The sequence below is a fragment of the Colius striatus genome, chromosome 5 (assembly GCF_028858725.1).
Source record: "Colius striatus isolate bColStr4 chromosome 5, bColStr4.1.hap1, whole genome shotgun sequence".
NCBI classification, from domain to species: Eukaryota; Metazoa; Chordata; class Aves; order Coliiformes; family Coliidae; genus Colius; species Colius striatus.
The window spans coordinates 54,672,378-54,694,673 of NC_084763.1; the positions used below are offsets into that span (position 1 = coordinate 54,672,378).

Here is a 22,296-nt window from a genome sequence, read left to right on the forward strand (position 1 = left end):
TGCTAAGTGCAACTCAGCACGTTTCTGCTGCCATAGATTTCCAGAATGTCTCATCAAACCTGACACCATTAAATGCAGTAGCTAGAGAAGTCTTAGGTGAGGTGCCACTCTAGTTGCTTGTCCTGAGTTGTCCTCTGATATATTCCATTCAGCCAACTAAGAAAATTGTTCATCTAACCACAGCTGCAGAGGCTGAGATGCAAGTGAGAGGAGGTTCTGGCACAGTTCTTCAACTGCTAGTAACCTGAGACAGTGTCAAGCAGTTTAAGCTGGGAGAAGGACAAGAAAACAGAGCAGCAAAGTCTGAGTAGAAATTTCTCTCAAAACGAGAGAGGCAGGTACTTGTGTAAGGACTTTTTACTGCAAGCAGAGTCCTCCTCCAGTATTTGTAGTGGAAGATGAAAAGCCAGGCCTGAAAGAATCCAAAGATCTTCAATTTGTTAACAATTTCTTATGGTTTCTCTCTTTGATCCGAGGTTTTTCTTCTCTGTTATTCTAGAGATGGAGGCTATGAAACTTCTCCTCTTCTTGGAAAATACTGTGGTACAGACCTACCTCCTGTTATAATCTCTCATGGTAACAAGCTGTGGATAAAGTTTGTAAGTGATATATTTGGCACAGATACAGGATTTTCAGCAGAGTGGGATGGCACATCAGCAGGTAAAAGTGTCACATAGAGTATAAAACTATCTTACACATCTCCTTTGATCTTTCCTTTGTATTTCATTTTTCACCTTTTCCCCCACATCTTTTCTGCTTCCCATCTTTTAAAGTCTCTTTGACAATTATATAGCAACATATATTCACATTGTTAAGATCAAGGATACAGCTTTCTTGATCCTTATGCTTTCTTTTCCTCCACAAGGAGAGAAGTGCTATCCCCCTAGATATAACGTAGCATCAGCTTTCTCACTTTTAAGAAGGGAGCAACCAAGACTTGAATGGATGTGTTTCTAATTGAAGATGAACCATTGCACTTGCAATTAGATAGTTAATATTTCTAGGTCCTATGGACTCTCTTCTGCTTAACACAGTTTTGGCTAAATGCAGATTTTTGGGGCATCATTGAAGATGTTCAGGGCATGTAAAGAAAGTCAGAAGTGTGAATCTCATACATAGTGTTTAATTCTCTACTCTTCTCCGTATTACACGTTTTCAGGTTGTGGTGGGACTTTGACAACAGCTTCTGGTGTTTTCATGTCTCCCAACTACCCTATGCCATACTACCACAACTCAGAGTGCTACTGGTTGCTCAGAGGAAACAAAGGAACCCCATTTGAAATACAGTTTGAACAGTTCCATCTAGAGTATCACCCAAAGTGCAACTTCGATTACCTGGCGGTATGGACACTCTGATACTTTGCTCCATAGGAGGCAGTTAAGTATGATGAGTACACAGGCAAGGAAAAACACATGGCCCTGGTCTTCAAAAGTTCATAGTGAACAGACCCAGAATGGTAAAGCTCCATGCTGATATGCTACCTTCTTGTCACAGAGCAGTGAGAGGTAAAGCAGCAGTATCTGTGTAGCTGCTGGCATGAAAAGCTGTGCTTTGGACCAAAGCCTTAACATGCTCCCAATAACTTACAAAGAAAAAGACACAACAATATCAATATCCCTATTGTTAATCCCAAATTTCATAGTTGGATTGTTGCATAAAATATCTGAGTATTTGCAAAAGAGATGAAACACTGCAGTTTTCCCTTCTTGGTAAGTAAACCCCTCAACCCACCAGTGTTTGGTTACTGGTTTCCTGTTTTTCCACTGATTTGCTTGTTTCTGAAGTGCCTGTCAGGCTTCCTCTGAGCAGAAATAGAATTTAACCTCTTCTATGCCCATCAACAGTTGCCTAAACACACATTTGTAAGGGGGAAATTACTTGAATTTGTAATGCCATCAGCTTTATTCATTCACCTGTTGTTCGCTTGTTTGGTTTTTAAGGTATACGATGGCAACAGCAGTGATGCTAAGCAGCTGGGTAAATTTTGTGGCACTCAGATACCACAGCTAATCCGTTCCAGTGGAGACACCGTCTATGTAAAACTAAGGACAGACAGAAGTCTGCAAGGAGGAGGATTTTTAGCCAATTACAAGCAGGGTAAGTAAGTAAAAGAGGATGAGAAGAACATGCTTCCACAGCTCAGCTTTTTCCTGAAACTATTTCTCACAGCTTATGATTTTACCTATTCGTGACCAGAGGACATTGTATAGAGCATATTATTGACCCAGATTCTCTATTCTGCTACAGAACAGACAGAACTAGAAATTATCTGCCCATCTCCCTATGATGGAGATTATCTTATCCCTAGAAGAAAGCTGGTGAGGTGCCTCTACTTCTATTACTTGCACCAGGACCACTTACAGTTTAGGTTTACTCAGAAGAACAAGTGCTCGAAGTCCATAACAGGGTAGATCAGACTGTTCTTGCTCTTTTGCTCACCCAGTCTCCTGACTTTTTAAACAAAGGAGGCAGATAAAACAAGTTTCTCTGCTCTTTTAGCTGCTTCAGAGGCAGGATGGTAAAGCATGAGTGAGTTAGCCCCAGCCATCCAGGATCATTGTGTGTGCTTAGGATCATTCCACCTGCCTGGAACACTTTAAAAAGTTTCTTTTTTCACATCTTATGGTAAAGGTCACATTTTGCTTGCAAACTTTTTCTTGGTAAAATCATTCTACCCCAGAAATAAGTTCTTTTGTTCCCAGTCATAACCTTGAATATCTTCCCAGAGTTCACTTTTCCCTTTATACATTCTAACACATGTGGTTAAATGCATATGGGAAGATGTGAATTGCACCACATATAGAATGATTTCAAAGCATCTTTGTTTATGCTAAATATGATATGCCCAGGTGATGGAGCTTGTTCTGGGCTTGTAGACATGGAGATGTCCAAGGTTTGAACAGTAGATTACAAAATCAGATTACAAAGTAAAGCAAGCTGTTCATCCACACATGGCACACACAATACTCTGATCAGAAAAGTGAGGGAGCTTTGAACCCCTCATTCCTTAAAGTTGTCACAGATTCATCTGCCACATACTTTTCAGACTGCAAAGTCAAGAAGATGTATTAGAAAAAGGTTCCCTCCCTTTCATTAATTAAACAGGACAAGCCATCTCAGAGCACTCAGATGTAGAAGCTGAGCTATCAGATAATGGGATCTACGTTTTACATTCATATTTAATTCCTGAAGATGCATCAGAGAAAGCTTTCAACAGCTTGCCCAAAAGCTAAAATCATGTAGGGAGCAGTGGCATAAAATCAGGAGGCTTAGATGCCAAATATATTTACATGTACATGAAAGAAATGTAATGACGAATTGGAAAACATCACAAAGGAAAACATGGTATCAAGTTAACAGTCAAAGGTGTCTTTGTTTCTGATAGGTTTATAACAAAATCCTGATGGCAGAGGGTAGCAGCTTTTACCCATCTTGCATTCTTCAAAATCCATTTTGTGCTCTTCAGCCTGTCCTTTCAAAGAGTTGTATGCTTCAGTGTAGCTTTGCAGACAAGCTACACTCCACCTAACCCTGACTTTCAGCTGTATCCTGAGCATCTTGAAGCCCTACAAACACAGACCCTGGTGCTCTGTAAATCATTTGGAAAGAATAAGAAAACAATTGCAGGAGGTAGTTGTATTAGCCCTAGAGACAGACAATAGAAGAGTTTTTTAAGTGAATCTCAGCTATTTCTGCTGTTCAAACACTGCAGATGTGCTGTACCAAGAAAACAGCGTGTCCTGCTCCTTGCCTCCTGCCCACTTCTCTCCTTATGACACTGGTCTGCTCCTGATATGCACTGCATGCTGTCTCCAGACAAGCAATTGCCCACATTGATGTTTTCTGGCTTTAGTGAAAGGTAAATACAGGAAAATGAGACTCACTGACCTAATGCCATAGTTGGAATTTCACTCTTTATCTAGTTTAGTGTCTCTGTCATTTTGCCTGCGCTTCAAGGAAAGCTCTTATTATTCCAGGTGAGCGTCCAATTTTTATGCCAGGATGCTACTGATGACTCACAGAGAAAATCAGGCTCCCTTTTAAAGAACTTTGTGGTCACTTCCAGTTCCTGGAGCTGGTAAATGCAGTACAAGTAGTGTACTTGCCATTTGTTATTTAGCCAGGAATTGTCATTGTTTCCCAGTCTGCTGAAATAAATCACTTTAATCCATTAGCCAGTCTCTGCTGAGCACCCCACACAGATTCAAATGACAGGGCAAATTTCTATTATTGGTTAAAAAAGCCAAAAGAACCAAAAAAGACAACATGTTTCAGGAATAACAATGTATTTGGAACTAAAAATAGCTGGTAAAATGTTTCAGGAATAACCATGTCTTCAGAATTTTTTAAAGCTGCTAAAAATATACGTTCTACATACACTGATGAGAATGCAAGTGTCAGAAAAGAAAGACAGAGCTGAAGAACACCAATTTGGAAAGTCTGGATTTTGTTTGCAACATAGACAATATGCTCTTCAGTAGGTCACAGTTGTCTTTCTTCATGATTTCTCTTCTCTAACCTGTGAATAAAGATATTTCTTGCCTTGGAGTGCTAGCAGTAACTTCAGCTAGTGAACTTTTGAGATGCTGGGTTAATAATCACTGCACAAATGTAATTCATTATCACTTTTTTTTCAGTTTGCCACGAAGTGCTGACTGTTAATCGTAGCCATGGAGTGCTGGAAAGTTTAAATTATCCAAATAATTACCCATTAAATGAGCAGTGCAACTGGACTATCCAAACTACAAAGGGGAACACACTCAACTATAGCTTCACAGCCTTTGATGTAGAAGATGGACTTGACTGTAACCGTGACTTTTTGAAGGTATGTAGCCAGGTTCTGGAAACAAGAAAAACCTGGTCTCTGCCAATATAGAAAAACAATGAGGATGCAGAAGACCAAGAGGAAACTTATCTTCATTTTAGCCATGAAAACAAACAATTTGTGCCTGTTTCCCCTACAAGCAGCAGGGAATGAAGTGTTGCCACAGAGCGCTTCATGCACCCTTAATGCAGGTGTCTGCAACAGGGAGGATGAATCACTAGGCAGGCATCTAGATTTGCTAAAGAAAGTCCAGCTGCCATCTTTGGTTAGGTAGGCTGGCTTTTCTGGGTGAAGTGAGATGTCATGATTCCAGCTTCACGTAGAGAAGCTTCATGGCATCTGGGAAGGAATCACCCCATGCACCAGGACATGCTGGAGGTTGAACTGCTGGAGAGCAGCTCTGCAGAGAGAGACCTGGGAGTCCTAATTGATAATAAGCTAAATATGAGCCAGCAATGTGCCCTCGTGGCTAAGGCCAATGGCAGCCTTGGATGCATCAAGAAGAGTGTGGCCAGCAGGTCAAGGGAGGTTCTTCTCCTCCTCTACTCTGCCCTGGTGAGGCCTCATCTGGAGTCCTGTGTCCAGTTCTGGGCTCCTCAGCTCAAGAGGGACAGGGAACTGCTGGAGAGAGGCCAGTGCAGGGCCACCAAGATGATCAGGGGACTGGAACATCTTTCATACGAGGAAAGGCTGCAGGAACTGGGGCTGTTTAGTCTGGAGAAGAGGAGACTGAGGGGGGATCTTATTAACATTTACAAATATCTAAAGGGTGGGTGTCAGGAGGTTGGGACATCCCTTTTTTCTATAGTAGCTAGCAACAGGACAAGGGGTGATGGGATGAAGCTGGAACACAAAAAGTGCCACTTAAACATAGGAAACAACTATTTCAGTGTTTCAGTGAGGGAGCCCTGGCACAGGCTGCCCAGAGGGGTTGTGGAGGCTCCCTCCTTGGAGGTCTTCAAGACCTGCCTGGACATGTTCCTATGCAACCTGATCTAGGTGAACCTGCTTCTGCAGGGGGGTTGGACTAGATGATCTCTAAAGGTCCCTTCCAACCCCGACCATTCTATGATTCTATTATATGAAATCCTGAAATTAGTAAACTGATTGCAAGAAACAATGAGACCAGTTGACTTCCTCTTGTTTTTGTCTGAGGGAGAGTAGGGAATGTTCAAAAACTTTAAAATGTGTTATTTCTACACTTTTAAAGGGAAGGGTACTGAGAGTCCTGTTCATATTTTCCGTTTCATAATTAATTGATTCTTTAAAGAGCCTGGAAGAAACTGAATTTACCCAGAAACAAAATGAGACCTTTTTAGACAAATGAAAACATCCACTCAGTCTAAAGCCAAGTTGTCTTTCTTTTTATTTCCTCAGAAATTGTGTTTGTAGGACAACTGCAAAGGTATTTTCTCTAAGTTTTGTACTTTCTACTGTGGGAAGGATAGACATGATCACCACTATATTGAGCATTAGCATTTCCTGCCTATACTTCTGTTGCTTTGCTGCACTAATGCATCCTTCAGATCTCACCCTTGTACAGGATGCCAGCATATAGCCCCTGTGCTCTGCTTAGGGTGTGCAGAAGAGGAATTGAAGTTTAGAGAAGTGTTAGACAAGATTACTTACAGCCAAGGAGAGGGTTAAGGAACAGTACCCACATTTCTGGGGATACTTACTAAAACAAGGGTGTTGCAGAAGGTCCAGGCCAGATCAACAGGCCAGATGAGGTGCTATTTTGTTCCCTCTCCATGTCCTCCCTCACTCCCCCTACCTCTTACTGTGCCAGCTTGCATAGCACAAAGTTGGTAACAAACTGACTAAGCTGGTGTTCTTCCAGCTTGCTTCTCTTTGTGGCCAGGGATGGAAAGAAAGAATAGCAGACATGTCAAGAAAATAAACAAGGGAGCACTGTATTGAGAACTGACTATTAAACCCTGGTTCATCTTTGTGAGGAGGGCTGAAAAGGCAACACTGGAGCCAAGTGGAGAGGCCATTGCCAGTCTCCAGATGCTTAAGCTCTTGATCCATGAAAAGCAGGAGCCCTGCATACAGTAGCCAGCCAGTGAGGAGCAAGAGAATTGCCAGAAGACACTATTCTAGATTTAAATCAAGGCTGGAGGAAGAGTGCCAGAGACAAGGACTTGATCCAAAGCACTTAAAAGAAAAGAAACAAAATATACTGGAGGGACTGAGGAGACAAGGAGCTAAGAAGTACTTTGCACTCTTTGTTTTAACAATTCTCTGTGCCTCTAATCAAAGAAAATACAGACTGAAAGAGGAAAATACAAGGGAAAACAGAGTCTTGGCTGTGTGTTAAGGAGGCTTTAACTTGTAATTCATGTGACATTACTTACAAATCTTTCTCCAAATGCCATTAAGAAATAGCCCTCGGAAAAGATGTTCTCAAGTGGTTGTTGCATGCTGCACAAATATGTGCCATAGTGTAAAAAAGAGAACAAGGTTGAACCAGCCAGGGAACTCAATAGTGTTTGCTCCCACCCTGTGTCTTGCGAAAGGGGAGTGTGTTGGCAAGGAGTTTGAGTCTCCTGTGGTGTAGGGGAAAGGGGGAATGATCTGGAACAAGTGTGCAGTTCACTTTCTAAGCAGAATGCAGCTATTTGGGACTTTTCTGTCTGAAATCCATGTGGAGTCTGACGCCACTGCAAACTGGGGAAAAAGGTTCATAAAAAAGACTCAGAGCTGTTGAGCTGAGATAAATTGCTGTTCTGCCACATGCTACTTTGGAGAGTCTTTTACTGCAAAGAGGCCTAGAAGGGGAAAGCTTGAGATGCCCTGGCTGAGTGTAACACTGGGAAACTAGAGGTATAATTCTGTCCACTGTAGTCTAAGTGGGTGGTGCATGGAGCACGAGCCACAGCCCTGCACCATTTGCATGGAGGAAATGGGAAGCTGCTGCTCACACATTTTCTATGCAGCTGCACTTACAAACACAGTGGCCACTGGTGTTAATCAGATGCTTTTTTTTTCCCCAGGAGCTTTTAGGTGCCCCTTTTCTCATCTTCTTTAGGGATGGTGGCAGCAGCTCTCTTACCTCAGCCCCTTGCAGCAGGCAGCAACACCCCATCTGTCTTCTTAGCCTTGTGGCAGCTCTGACAGCAAGAGCCTGCTGCTTCATGGCAGATAGCAGAAGGCAGGTGTGGTGACAGTATTTGCTGCTTCTCACTGGTAGATTAGGGATGGAAAAGACAAGGGTTAGCTGTTAGGTTGGATTAGGTGATGATCACAGTTGTGATGGTAGAGGAAGTAAGGGAAAGTGGTATGTGACACACAAAGACAAGATTAAACATTGCAGAGGTGTTATGGGCTGCCTGAGCAGAGTATAACCAAGAAATGCCAGTTGCAACAAAAAGAAATAAAGAAAGAATAGCAGAGCTGCTTTTAAAAGTCAATGGGAGAAACAGATTTCATGCATATGGCCATGTTTTTATGATGTTGCAGATGTCTCAAACCGGAGACATTTGCAATGTCGCGGAAAGATGTTTGAAATCTTTCTGCATTCTGAAAGAGAAAAACCAGGGTGCTGGGTGCAGTGGAGATGGCTAGACAGGGCAGGTTGCTCTCCTGGGCACTGCTGGATCTGAACTGTGGCTGTGGTCCCAGTCTCCATGTTGGGAAAGGCCCTGTTCTTCAGCTTTATGTTTAATTGTGACTTATGCTTCTGACTCAAACCCACATGTAGTATATGTGTACATGTATATGCCTCGTGACTAATTCAGTCCAATATACACAGAATATATTGATTTGCTATTTGGCTTAGTCCACATGTGAGTCAGAAGTCAAATAAGTAGGATGACAAAACTAAAAGCTTCTACACACAGGTATTCCTAGTGCTTGTCAATTACCAAAGATGCTGCCACAGCTTAGAGCAAATCGCTTTCAAGTACAGGACAAGGGAACATATAGATATTCAAAGAGAACAAGTAAGTGCAAACACAGTGTGTGGTTGTCCCAGACTGAAATGCAGTCACAGCTGTACAATGAGCAGTCAGCTGTGTATTGCATTACCTATCTCCTTTGATCATGGGATACTTATGAGCCGGGCTGCCGTTTGCAGCAGCTGGTTGGTGTTACTCATGGTGAGCAGTGTTCCCTCTCCACGGGGAGCCCTGAGTGACCCTGACTCAGTTCAGTCTGCTTCAGCATGTACAACTACAGTAGGAAAGAAAATGCCTTATTCTTTTAACTTAGTGGCAATTTTCTGCCCCTGGCTGTGTCAGAGACTGAGAAGGGGCAGTGGGGGGAAGGAGACCAAACTGCAGGTTTTCATAAGATCAGTCTCTAGCGTGAATCTCATGAGCACTTTCTCACCAAACCAGCAGTGTGCAGAGCTGTGTGGCCTGTCAGAGGATGTTGGCTCATGGCTAGTAATGCTCACAGGATGTATGACATTTTGGAAGGAGTTTTACAGCCAAGTTTCAAGCGTATGAGATAAACTGCTCCTGATAAAGACATGTACAGAAGTGGCAATGATATGATACACGGCATACCAAGTAACAGACTGTTTCCTAGTGATGCTGCACTAACTGTAATTAGATTGGATGGTCTTTAAATTCTATTGCTTTCTGAGGCTTGGCTTAATAACCTAACATTAGTCTTTCCAGAGGAGTCATCAGACTCTAGGCAGTGAGATACTGCAGACAATGACATAGAAATGTCATTCCTTTCTCTACATTCACCAGGTTATTAGCTGAACAAGCACATATTTAACTCCCCATCTTTAATGATGAATTACCTTCTGATTTAGTATGACAGAACCTAATCTCCACAGAGGAAAGGCTATTTTACAACTAAGGAGAAAGTTGTGTTATTGTCCTGAAGATCAGAGTCTTGTGGTAGGACTGAAATTTACTTCTTTCTTGTCCAAGAAAAGTATCATTTGAAAATCACTAATCTTTATATCCTTCAGTGACAATCTCCTTTTCTGTTCTTCTGCTCATAAAGTACAACTGTCCCTTGAAGTCCAGTCCAGCAATTGTTTTTAGTAAGTACAGGGAAGACTTTGCCCAGCTTTTTGCAACGTGCCACCAGCCTTATAAACAGTAGAATTGTGTCATGCAGTCAGAGAAGTTACAGTGCTCTCTGCTTGAGTCTCGCTCCTTTGGTCTGTGCAGCATGAGAGCCCAGCAACAAGGATGGAATTATCATTGGGTTAATGAAAAAGAATATCTTATGGAGGAAAACAGCTGCCTGATAACATCAGGAGCCTTCCCTCTGCTGCAGGGCAGGACAGTTCCTTTTTGTAATAAAGCGCTTGCTTGCTTATTGCCAGTGTACTTAAGCAGTCCAGACTCTTTCAGCAATTAGGTTCAGAGTGGTTAAAATACCATTGCACCCTTATATGTGGAATATTATCAAATGAATACAGTAATTAATATGGCATCTGCTTCTGAGATCTGTTCATTTCCTTCTGGTAGTAACAGGATATGTCCCTTTTTTTTTCTTGTTAAACCACAGTAGCATTCCAGGGATGTGCCATAATATCCTTTGTGTCCATCTGGGAATACTGCATGAGATAATTGTTGTTTGCACTCAGATGCTTCTCTTTTTTTATCAGCTTATCATAAGGGAAAAAAACCCCCTTTCTCTGTTTCTAGCTTTGCTCCCTCTTGTACTTGTAATTAATAATTAGCTTTAAAACATTTTAAGAGATTAACATGATTGCATTTTATTTATGAGAGTGTCTTCTTTAAAGTGCTGCAGGAATTCTCCAAGCAGAGAGAATGGCTTTGCTTATGGCCATGCATTGATTTACAAAATGTCACCAGTAATACATCACCCTGGAGAAGGCAGATGATATATTAAATATCCCCATCCAGGTTCTGCACACAGACATCAAATTACAGCCTGTTGGCCAAGCTGCAGTGATAGCCATTAAGGTATTGCCATGGAGGCTGGCAGTGTGCCAGCCCTTCCCTGAATTCCTTCAGGGGTTTATGGGTCTCCACAAGAAGTCCTTCAGTATAAGACTGTAAGGATAAAAGCCACAATTCTCCCTGGGTTTCTGTGGCAGGCTTCACCCTTGATACAGAAGGAAATCTTAACCCTTGCACTGATTTTTCAATGAGAGATCTGGATAGTCAGATGCTGAATGTTGAGCCAAAAAGCTGCCCACCCTAGACAAGCCTATCTCAGGGCTCAGATTTTTGTTTTCCCAGTTGTCTGCACTGCAAGCATCAAAGTGCGCTTTGGCTTTGCTGTTTGAAAGGTTACTTAGAAACAGGCTTACAAATGCACACAAAATCCCCCACCCCTAAAGATAGCTGAATTTGTCAGTGATGAAAGAGTTGCTTGATGCCTACAGAAACCTCAGATGACAAGAAGCACGAGTGAAGCCAGCACAGACTCTGCTCTTGGACTCCCAAAATGAGTCAGACCTTCATGGAATCAGCGTTTTCCACACCCTGCCAGCTCAAAGCAATGTGACATGACTGTGAAATTCTACCATATGATGGTTGTGTGCATACCCCTTGTTGGGGAAAGGGCATTTGGGACTTAACTAGTTGCAGCTGATTCTTCTTTCTGTTCTTCTGTATTCCAGAAGAGCCTGGCCAGGATCTGTGCGAATGGCTGTGTAGTGGAGTGGCTTATGCTGCTCACTACAGGCATCACAATATGAAGTTACACTGTGGCTAAGGAAATCCCATCTGAGTTGGCCAAAGCTTCCCCTCATCAAAGGGGAGCCCTCAGAGAACTTGGATTAAAACACAATGGACTTTGAGGAAAGTCTTGTCCCTTTCTTCTCCGTTGCTCTTGTGAGCTGGTGGCTTTGCTTTGCTGAGGGCATAAGAGGCAGGAATGTTTCCCTTTTCTCTGTCTCCATTTGCAGAGACCGAGCTGCAGCTCTCAGTTGTGTAGCTTTGTGTGACACAAACTTTTCTCCAATGAGGGGATTCCCTGGGAATATCCTGCTCCCTCTGGCCTCTGGTGGTGTCAGTGGGATGTTGCTTGCACTGGCAGTTCCCTTCATGTGGGCTGGCAAGGCACGTGAGGAGCGTGGCTCAGCCCTGCCTGTGTACTGCAAACTGCTCAGACTTCCCCTGGGCTTTTCCAAGCAGACACACCTTCTCTGGTCTTCCTGACTGCTGTCCCTAGGCACAGCCTTATCTCTTTGTAAGAAGCAGCTTTCTGCTGAAGAATAACTCTGGAAATATTATTGTCTCAAGCTCAAAAGAAGTCCTGCTCCCTCTGCCACGAGTGGATCCTCCCTGTAAAGGAGGATCCTCAACTTCTGAGGCATTCTACCAAAATAGCCACAGCCTCATGACCAGGCATGTGTGATCCCACTGTCACAGGGGCGTGGATGCCCAACCAGCCCCTTGGTCAGCAAAGGCAGGAGAGACGGTTCAGGGACCAGTTTAGATACTGGCCATGAGAGCAAACCTCTGCCTGTATCTCAGGGGGAGACACAGGGTCAGGAACAGGACAGTGGGGCAGCCTGGGTTTGCCCCAGGCAATGGAGCTTTGATTTGAGATCAAAGCATTCCCAGTGGCTGGCAGAAGGCAAGCTGCTTGGATACACTCCTGCCTTGCTTTGAGCTCAGCCTGCTCTGCCCAGCATGCATGTGGGAAACTCCAGGGCTGGCCTGTTGCAGGTGCCTGAGACCTTCTCCATCCAGACAGCACAGGGGTTAGGTGGAGGTGCTCTCCTAATACCAGCTTGAGGAGTTAAAATATCACACTGAACCAGTCAGCTCTTGAGTGCAGATGTTGGGATTGGCCATTTAGGTGGATGCCTCCTAGGCACTCCTTTCTTAAAGAGCAGTTGTTTCCTACTCATGGATCTAAAACAATTCTAACATTTCATCCAAATACACACCCTGCATCTCTTCCATTCTTTTAACAACAGCAGAGCCTTGCTAAAGAAAATCGTTGGGTTTATATCATTTGCAGAAAGAAACCTTTCCTAGAAAGACAGGAATGAGCATCTTTGCCTGTGGTTAGAAATTGCTGTTTTCACTGAAAATGCTGGAAGTGGTAATGTAAAAGGTGAAAGTTCCTTTTAAAAAGTATCATTGGAGCCCAAAGTGGAATTTAACTTTTCTGAAACTTTCAAAGGGCTCTGAGTATTTCAGGCTCAGGTTATGAGACAAAAACATAGGCTCAGATAGAGAGCTCTTACTATGAAAAACCTAGACATCTATACATTGCCCTATGTCAGCTAAATCCCAGTGTGCCTGTATGTCTAGTGGTGCCCAAAGTCAAACTCCCTTGTACTAGGGAATAAAATGGTTACTTAGTGAAAATGTGTCATTGTGTGGCAATAAGGATGTTGCCTGTGGTGGTTGGAGCATGGAGCTTTATCAAAAGATCACCATCTAGGGCATAAACATGTTTAAATAATCATATTAAAATGTTACTTAGAGTGAATTTTTCGAGAGGACTTTTATTTAGTGGCAATTGCAAACACTTCTCATCATGAAAGCACAAACATAACCTTATTTTGTTCTCCTCTCTGTGCAGAAATAACAAGGCTCCATATAGTAAGTCATTCAAAGTCTCAAGCTGCCTTTGTTTCTCTGAAAACTTTGTCTCTGTGGTGCTAAGCAAGGGCAGTGAGCCACATCCTGGGGCTTTAGCTTGTTTGTTTTTTTCTCTGGCTGACAGACCTGTAAGTTCTTAAGATCACACTGTTGTTCTCCCAGAAGGAAATGTGTTGCTTGGAAATGGATTGTTTTCATTTGTGATAATTCTTGCTTTAACAATTAATGGTGGTCTCTCCTTGGAGTGCATTACGTTACTTGGATGGTGACGATATGGTCTGGTTATTGCTTGATTTTGTTTTCTGCTAATGTATTTGTTGTAATGGCATCAAAATTTCCTTTCCAAAAACTGACCTGTTCAGGAAATGCTGCTAAGACACCTGTAAGCACTGCCACTAGTGTTTAGATCAGCCAAAACAATCCCATATCAGTTTTCCTACTTGTAAGAGGAAAGGGATACTTGTGTGTGTCAGAATAGCTCTGTCAGGATGTCCTAGAGGCTCAGGCATGGGGTGGGACACTCGTAGCTCTCTGGTGTAATCCCAGGCACAGCCTCCCTTCCTAAGTTCTGCAAATACAGCCCTGAGCTGTTGCTGCTGGTCCTTGTAGAAAGGCTTTCAGACTGCAGGCAATCTGTTTCTAGACTCAGCTTGAGACAATTATTGATATAACTACTCGTAATTATATCATGAATTCATGATATCTGGTAATAAAATTATTTGAGGACCCTCAGCATTCATAGGATAGATTTTCACCTCATAAGAAATGAGAAGTTTTCCTTCAAAGACTCCATCACCTCTGGCTCCAGACTGTTACGTCTAACTGATGTTTGAAGGCAGTGTTTTTCCAGAGCAGGTTAGGCTGGGAGTTTTCCTTTGTAATAATTTTTCTGATTAAAGAAAACCACCCATGCCTTTTCACAGAAACAAAGTTATCCAGGAAAAAATTGACATTTTGTCCTAAACCCCCTCAGTTTTCTGGCAGGAAAACTGAACAGATGGAGTCCTGCTACCTGTCTGGAAGGCTCCTGCCAGTCTCACTTTGCAAGAAGGAATAAGCTTTACAAGGTGCTCAGCTAGAAAAATGTCTTTTCTTTGAGTTTGTCCAAATGGGATATTTTCAATTTCTTTCCCCTCATTTGTTTGAGATCCTTATTCCTTTCCACACAGCAGAAGCTTCATTTTCTGGTCAGCTCAGTCCTTGAGCCACTGCTCCAGTTCTGGCAATGAGCTTCTCTATGGGACAGGTCGTGTCACTGTGCTTTGCTCCTCCAAAGAGAGGTGAACAGCTGTGGCCTCCACACCATCATTACTGGTATCAGTGCCATATTTCCAGGATGAAGAGTCAGGAAAGCCACAATGTAATACTGGAGCCCATGGTGTCTCCTCTGGGAGAGCTGCCCAAGCCAAACGCTTCCTGCAGCCTTGGCTAGCCCAGCTGTCCCAGCCCCACTCCAGCAGATGGTTTTCAGCTGCCACTTTGCTGCAGAGCAGTCCCACAGCTTGATCTATCCCTTAGAGAGTTAGTACCTCCCCTTTTTACTTTTGTGGCAGTCTATATGCTTGCTCCTAGGCAGCCTGATAAGGAGTTATTGAGCTCATGCCTAATAACTTGTCTGAACGTACCACTTCACCTGCTGGGGCTGGTGCTGGGGTGCAGGTTGATAAAATGGAGTGCTCTGGGTGCTACTGAGCAACTGCTTCTGTTAAAGAGAAGAGGCTAAGGATCTGAATTTGTGCTACAGCTGTTTGTGTATTCTGCCTGTTGGATTGTCTGCCCAAACCATTAGGATGCCCTTGGATTTTCTGATGGAGGTTAAAAGGTCTGAACAAATAAATAAATAATGAAAGGAATATCTGTCCAGAAAGGGAGCAAGAGCTTTCTTCCCAGTGAGGAGCTGGGAGGGACTCCAGTCCCTGGTTCCTAGTGTCAGTATGGTACTAGAGTAGCTAATAAACTGCTCCAAAGTTCAACTGTCTGGCACGGTCCAAGGAAGCACCTTGCCTCATACACCCTGGGGAAAAACCTTCCCTTGATTTGAAGCATTTTAGGATAGCACAACTGACAAAGCAGGCCCTTAGATGAGAAACACTACCTCAGAGATCAGAAGAGAAATTGTAGCTCAGGATGTCTGCATTCAGCTTCAGTTTCGCTTGCCCATGTTTATGTGAGAGCAAAACCTGGTTCGAGAAGTTCAAAATACCCTGTGAAAACACACAGCTGTTCCCTTCATTTAGAAATGAAAGGCTGCTCAAAAAAAAAAACCCCCTTGCTGTAATTCTAGCAGTCTGGGTTCAGCCTCTCTCAATGAGTTACAGCTGGGCAGGCACTCGAATTTCCTACACAACTCCTCTCTGAAGCCAGACCCAGAGGGCAGCACGGCATGGAGGGGTCGCCATGGGAACCACTCTTTGTGTCTTGAAAACCTGGCGGGCTGTTTTCAGGGGAAATTACACAGAAATGTGACGTTGACTGTCTTAGATAAAAATAACACTCCCTTGATGAATAACAGTTACAGGAGACTCATGAAGATGGGGTGTTTTTTTTGTTTGGATTTGAAAGTTTCCGGGTATGATTTCGTGCATTAGAATGGCTCTTCATTTGTATTTACTGAAGCTAACAGCTGTTTGAATATGTATCTTAACATATGGTTCTGCTTCTATTTGGAGCCCAGATTCATGAGATGCACATTGATTCATTCTTCACCATTCATGTTTTGCTGGTGCAAGATTTCCATGGCTTGAAGCCACAGAAATCTGAGCAGTATATACCACAAAGCTGTCAAAGGAAATTGTACTATTAAAAAATCTAATTCGATCCGACTTTATTTCATTTTGCTAAACTTAAGCCATAAAAGAATGTGTAGGGCTTGGAGGAAGGTCAGAACTGCAATGCTGGGCATGGGACATCTCATCTATCAGCTGGACCTTTAAGCTTTACATTTGGAAAGAATACAGGTGAATGTTCAACTTTTAAACATCTAATCTTTATGACAATTTCATATCTGTTATCACACATCGATCAAGGCTTTGCAAGAACTACCAGAGATGGGTCTGCAATTAGAAACTTTCAAGCTTTTTCTGATTTCACCTAGAGAAATCATGCCAAGCATAGTTCTCAAGTTCACTTCTCAAGCTTTTCATTGCATTAGAGGATTGAAAACCAAAAAAGATTCATGGCCAACAGCCATAAAATAGGCCATGGGATATTACCATAGAACTAGTCCTGCAATTTTGCCCTACCTTCTGGATGAACAACATGCAATTTATCCCTTATTTTAAAAAATACATTCAAACTAGACTGCTTGAGGATTTCAAACCATTTGAGTAGATTTCTTGTCCTCAACTATGTCTTAAATTGACAACAAGATTTCTGAAGGTTCTGCAAGACCAACCAACATCTTGAACAGAAAAGCTAAGGGTTTATTTACTCATTCCCATACGTGAATCTGCTAGACAACGTGTGCAAAATTAGTAGCTAGCATGGTTAATCAATATTTACTGTAATATCATACTTCCATACCATGGGTGTTAAGTGTGGGAGAATTCTCAGTGGAATCGGAGATATTTGGAAAAGATATTTGAATGGAGAGCAAAGATAAATAAACCTTGGCTACTTTTCTAGAGATCATAGGTTTGATTCTTTGTACAAAGAGAACTTTGCAGTGATGGCTTCAGAACAGAGAAGAGTTTCTGTTTAAATTCTGAAAAGAAGCATGCCAAAAATTCACAATGAGAAGGTTCAGGCGTGATTTTCAGTGCCAGGAATTTGCTGGGTTGTGTTAGGAAGATGTGCTCTGTGAGACAGAAGATTAGATGAACTGTGGCAAAGTGATAAAAAAGCACAAGAGTTGCTGTTTTTCTAAACTTTAAGGATCACAGTACCAAAAGTAGAAATGATAAAGCAGTTTCTAACGTGGCAACAACTGACAGTCTGATATCACAGGTCAAAGTCAATTTAGTGAACGCGTCTTATTTTTACCAGCTTTGGGCAAATTATATTCATCACCTCTGCAAAATGACAATGAGCTTTGGGTATTTGGTGAAGAACAGAGGTGCATGTTACGTGTGATTTACTGCATTTGAAAAAAATTACAAAACTAACATCTGAAAGGCCCTTTAAACCTGTTTGGAGACAGATCATGTCAAGAGGTTTATAAGCTCTAAGCATCCACTGTCATCCCATCAAAATGTTTGTTGTCATTTAAATGAGAGTATATGACTAACTTCAGGTGTCAAGATTTAAATACTTTTATTTCCTTAATATTTTATTTCATGGGGGTTTTTTAATTATTTTTTTATTTTAGATTGGTGATGTTTGAAGAGTAGATGAAAGATTTCTCATCTATTGTTTGGAGAACAGCAAGATTTTCAGGCTGGCTTCACCTACCAGCACACTGTCAAAATACCACCACATAGAATATGAGTAGGAGACCAAACACAAAGTGTTTCTAAATACTAAAGTTGGGAAAGCATGCTTCCTTTGCTTTTCCTCCAAAGCAGAACACTACATATGGTCATGAAACAATAAACAAACACACGTGAAATTTGCCTCGTGGTTTTTGAGGACTTCCTTTGCTTCTGTCCTCACTACTGCAGGAGACTCTGGTGATGCTGACTGCATGGTTTTCCTCATAACAAGCTCAGTCAGTCTTGAAATCACCTGAGTGCATTCTCAAAGAAATGAAGATGTAAAGAGTTGTCACAGAGGGGTTTGGAGGCACTGAGCATGTTTGATGTACAGTCAAATCAGACCCATGACATTCATTTTTTCTTTAGATTTTGTTTCATTTGCCCTTTATCTTCTTCAGCAACCCCCAGTACACACCAAAACAAAGCCAGCAAAACCTTCCTGCTATACACAGTGTGCAGCCAGGTTTAAAGACATATTGCAGTTGTGTTTGCTCATCAATTCATCCAAATCTTTGCATGCTTCCCAGAGCTCACACCGCTCTGCAAAGGTGGCTGCTGCAAGAAGACTTGCTGCTTTTTCTTTGCAATCTTGTAAAGACATTAAGAATTGTGGAGCTGCTTTTTACTCACTGGAATTCTTTTGTTGTTTCTTTTCAGCTTTATGATGGGGCTGATGTACAGTCCAACCTGATAGGCACTTTCTGTGGACAGTCTCTTCCACTGGCAGGGAGCACTACAGGGACAAGCCTTCATGTGGTGTTTTACTCTGACGGACTGAACCCTAGAAGTGGATTCCAGATGCAGTGGCATGCCAATGGTAAGTTGGCCAGGCTTCCTCTAGGCAGGTATGTTTCCTTCTTCCCTGCATGGGTTATGAAGTCCTAGTTTACACCACTCTGTGTCAGCTAAGTAGAAACAGCCCATTACAGAGCTAAAAAGATTGCCTTTCCTCGTAATTCCTCAAATACTTTCCCAGTGGATGTTTCTGCACATGTGCACCTTCAAAAGTCATCTGGTCAGAGACTGAGGGCTGGTAGTGAAATATGCTTTCATTTGCAGGAGTAGGCACAGGGCTGAGGGACATCTGCAGAAACTCTGTATTGAACAGGGGATATATTCTGTTACAGAGGAAGTGTGGGTGACTTGGGCTTTCCAATGGAAAACACTTTAAACCCTCAGCATGACCTGTTCCTGTAGACTTGTGTTTTCTGTGCAGGTGTCTCTCTGGCTTCATTAAGAGGTGCTTGTTTTCTTGGGTAACATGTTCACTTCCAACTGCCTCTCACCCCCCCTTCTCAGCATGAAGTAACATTGGCCAGGATGTGCTTTGAGTGTTTTTTCCCTCATTCTTGCGTGCTACAAAGACTGTCACATGCCTTATCAAATAGGCAAGCCTGCATGCCAATTATGAACTAATCTGTTAATGACTGTGCAACTGCAAATTATGTTTGTAGTTCCTTCATAAGTGAGGCCACAAATGCAACTTTTTCACTCTCCTTATTTAACAGCAAGATTGGACTGTAACAAGATTAAATCACGTCTCATTGTACATCTCATCAAAGAGGATCCAACCTTGAAAATAATTAAACCTCCACAGTTGCCCTGTCTGTCTAATCAGTTCACACCATTCAGCCCTGACAGCATTGTAAGGCGGCTGAGACAGGCTGCAGAGGCCCCACTGCGGGTTGCTGAGGTGTACAGCCTGCTATACATTATTTGAATAGGGGTTGCTCTGCATTACCACAGGCTGCTGGCACTCGCAGGCTCCCAGAGGAGCTCCCACTGTCGACTAGACAGCGGTGGTTTGCATTCAGGAGAGGTCAAGGAGCGTCTATGGGTGGAGGAAAGCCGTAGTGAGAGGAGTGAGCTGTGTGGCAGAGCCGGCAGGGGAAGTGCTGCAGCACAAAGGTGCATTCTTGTGCTTCGAGGTGATGTCATTCTGAGATTGCACAAAAGAAGAAAAAGCTGAGGCTTTTATGCACAGCCAGATGACATCAGCTCCATACGGTAGCCATGGTGCTGGGTTAACGTGCTTTTCTAAAGCTCTTCAGGCTTTCCAGAATCTGCCTGCGTGGTAAGAGCTCTTGTGCTTTCCAAACTCCCCTCCAAACAGTTCCCGGACTCTCCAGCCCTCTCACACCCCTCCTACTCTCCTTTTGTACACTGACACATTCACTTCTCTGTCAGACAACACTGCTCCTCTCTTAATTCCTGGGCACTAAACAGCAACCTAACACTGCACAGAACCCAGACTGCTAATGTGGGGCTGTATCTAAGCAGCAGTGCAGGATCTGTGGGTTCAGGTAGGGCTGGTTCCTAGGGAATGTCATTGCTGGCTCCCAGTGTCACAGCTGCAACTCTTGACAGACTGTAACAGGAGTGGAAGTTCCTCCAGAGCTGACCACAGCTGCCAGCTTTCTGTTCATTGTAAGCACTTCCTGCATTTCTTGGTTGGTGTCACGTACAAATATGGGTATTCCTCCTCCCCTCAGTGGCTGCGTTGTCTGGGCATATACCCAATAGTATATGCCCTAGGCTGGATAAAATTAGATACGTTCCTGTGGTCAGGGTGCTGTATTTGCTTCTCCCTTTCAAGTATATCTCAAATGCACAAAAAGTGCTCATTGGAGAAAGTCTCTTCATATAGGGGAACCCATCAGGAGATGCAGCCTTTGAGTTGGATATTTCAGAGAGAAACATTTAGGTCTCCTCTTCTCTGAGGGCAAATCCCTAAGAGAAACTTAAACTGGATCTGGTAATGTCTCACCTGATAAGAAAATAACAAGGCTATATGTTGCTGAGAGAAGAGTTTTTATTCCTGCTCAGCTGACAAATGTGTGCTCTAGAGTAAAAGCTGCTGTGAACTATTTCTCAGGCTGCCCATGTGCTCCTTGACTGGCAGCTGTGAAGCATCTATGAGATATATATCAAGGACATTCACATGCTTTGGTGACAAAAGAGAGCAGCACTTACATTTGCTGCCACATGCCTGATAGAGTCCACTTCAGCCACCCCTTTCCAGCAGCTTTGCTCACAGTTACAAGGTGGTCACAAAAAGCCAAAAGCTTACTTCATTTATAAGTGATGTGAGGAGCCCCTCCTTCCACACATGACACAAATTCAAAGTGTTTTGACTTGAAACATTTGCATCTGGTCTTTCCAGCTGAGGAGATGCTGCTTTTCAGTTGCTGAGGTACTGATCTGGCTTGCTGAAGGAAACCCAGTCTTTAGGCTTTCCCAAAGAGACAACTAGTAACTGATCTCAGGAGAATGCTGTTATTTACACTTAAAAGTGTCCTAAATAATTTCAATTTGAATGGAAAGCTGTAGTGCAAATAATTCAGCTTAGCAGTGGTTGTGGTTCTGAATTAACACTGTTCATTTAAGGGGCTTTCCTTGGTGAGGCTGGATTTAGAATGGATTTAGCTAAATCTGTAATGTTTTCTTCTGCAGCCAAGGCTTCAAAGGGTTTATTCACCAGAGGAAAGCTTGAATCTGCAAGGTGCTCATTCCTCTTCTGCTGTTTATTAGTAAGCTTAATATAGGCAAATATATTTCGGAGCATATATTGGCCCTTTGAGAAAGAGCAAACTATTGGTAACAGTCTGGATATGGTAATTGAATGGCATGCCAATTGAATTGCTTTCCTTAAAAAAAAACAGAAAAATCAGGAGGCCAAAAGGGCAAAGGGCTCTCCATGCAAAACTACACCAGTGACAACTGTCACTATCTCAGAAGACACATGTTTCCTCGACATGTCACTTGCCTTATTAAGCCATGTGCCTGTAGGAGCTGGCTGCTTTATATATACGTCTGCATGTCATTGGAAGTTTAGTCATTTGGCTGCTTGATTGTCAGTGGAGCTTATAAATCCAATTGATTCTTCTCAGCACAGTCAAAATTTGTGCCCACTATTCTGTGACATATCAATTCTCTCTTGAAAAGAGAAGCAAAATGCACTATTGAGAGAAGAATTATATAGCCCCAAAGCATTGTATTGCTCTTTTCCTTCTCCATCATCTTCTTTCCCTAAGAAATGATTGATGGGTGTGGAGAAAGCCACTCAGTTCATGACAAGTTTTGATTAGTCTGTATTTTCAGAAGATGAAAATTATTTAAAGACATACAATAACTAAAGACTGGGGGCTTCACTGTATGTGGCAGGTAAAATGCAGAATCGTTTGTTACTTCTTCAGGGAGGCATAACAGGCATAAAGACTAGATTAGGATGCAGAAGCCATTCACTGCAGACATTTGCCACAGAGTTATTAGGATTGCTGGAGAGAATACTGCACTGCAGGTCAATGAGGGAGCTGAGGCCAGGATTTTCTGAGCCTGCATCACAGCTGAGGTGTTGATTTCTTGTGCAGCCTTTGACAAATTGACATTTGTTCAGTTTTCAAAAACGACTGTTCCTTTTCAGTGTCTTTCTGTCCCATTAGGTCTAAGGATGCACAGAGTCTGTCTTTTGAGTTCCTGAGCAATTGTTTTGACTTGTGGGTGCTACCATGTTCAGAGCTGGCTTTTTATATTGCAGTCTGGCTATTAAAAACA

General features: G+C 42.7%; 1 protein-coding gene across 1 annotated transcript in view; it reads left to right on the forward strand.

Annotated features, from left to right (window-relative positions):
• Positions 1-22,296, forward strand: part of CUBN (cubilin) — a 139,599-nt gene that overhangs the window by 34,314 nt on the left and 82,989 nt on the right. Inside the window, exons 24-28 of the mRNA XM_061996580.1 lie at positions 500-660; positions 1,160-1,341; positions 1,942-2,098; positions 4,639-4,826; positions 18,400-18,559. Of these exons, the coding sequence (XP_061852564.1) occupies positions 500-660; positions 1,160-1,341; positions 1,942-2,098; positions 4,639-4,826; positions 18,400-18,559 (848 nt within the window). The remainder of the gene's footprint in view (positions 1-499; positions 661-1,159; positions 1,342-1,941; positions 2,099-4,638; positions 4,827-18,399; positions 18,560-22,296) is intronic.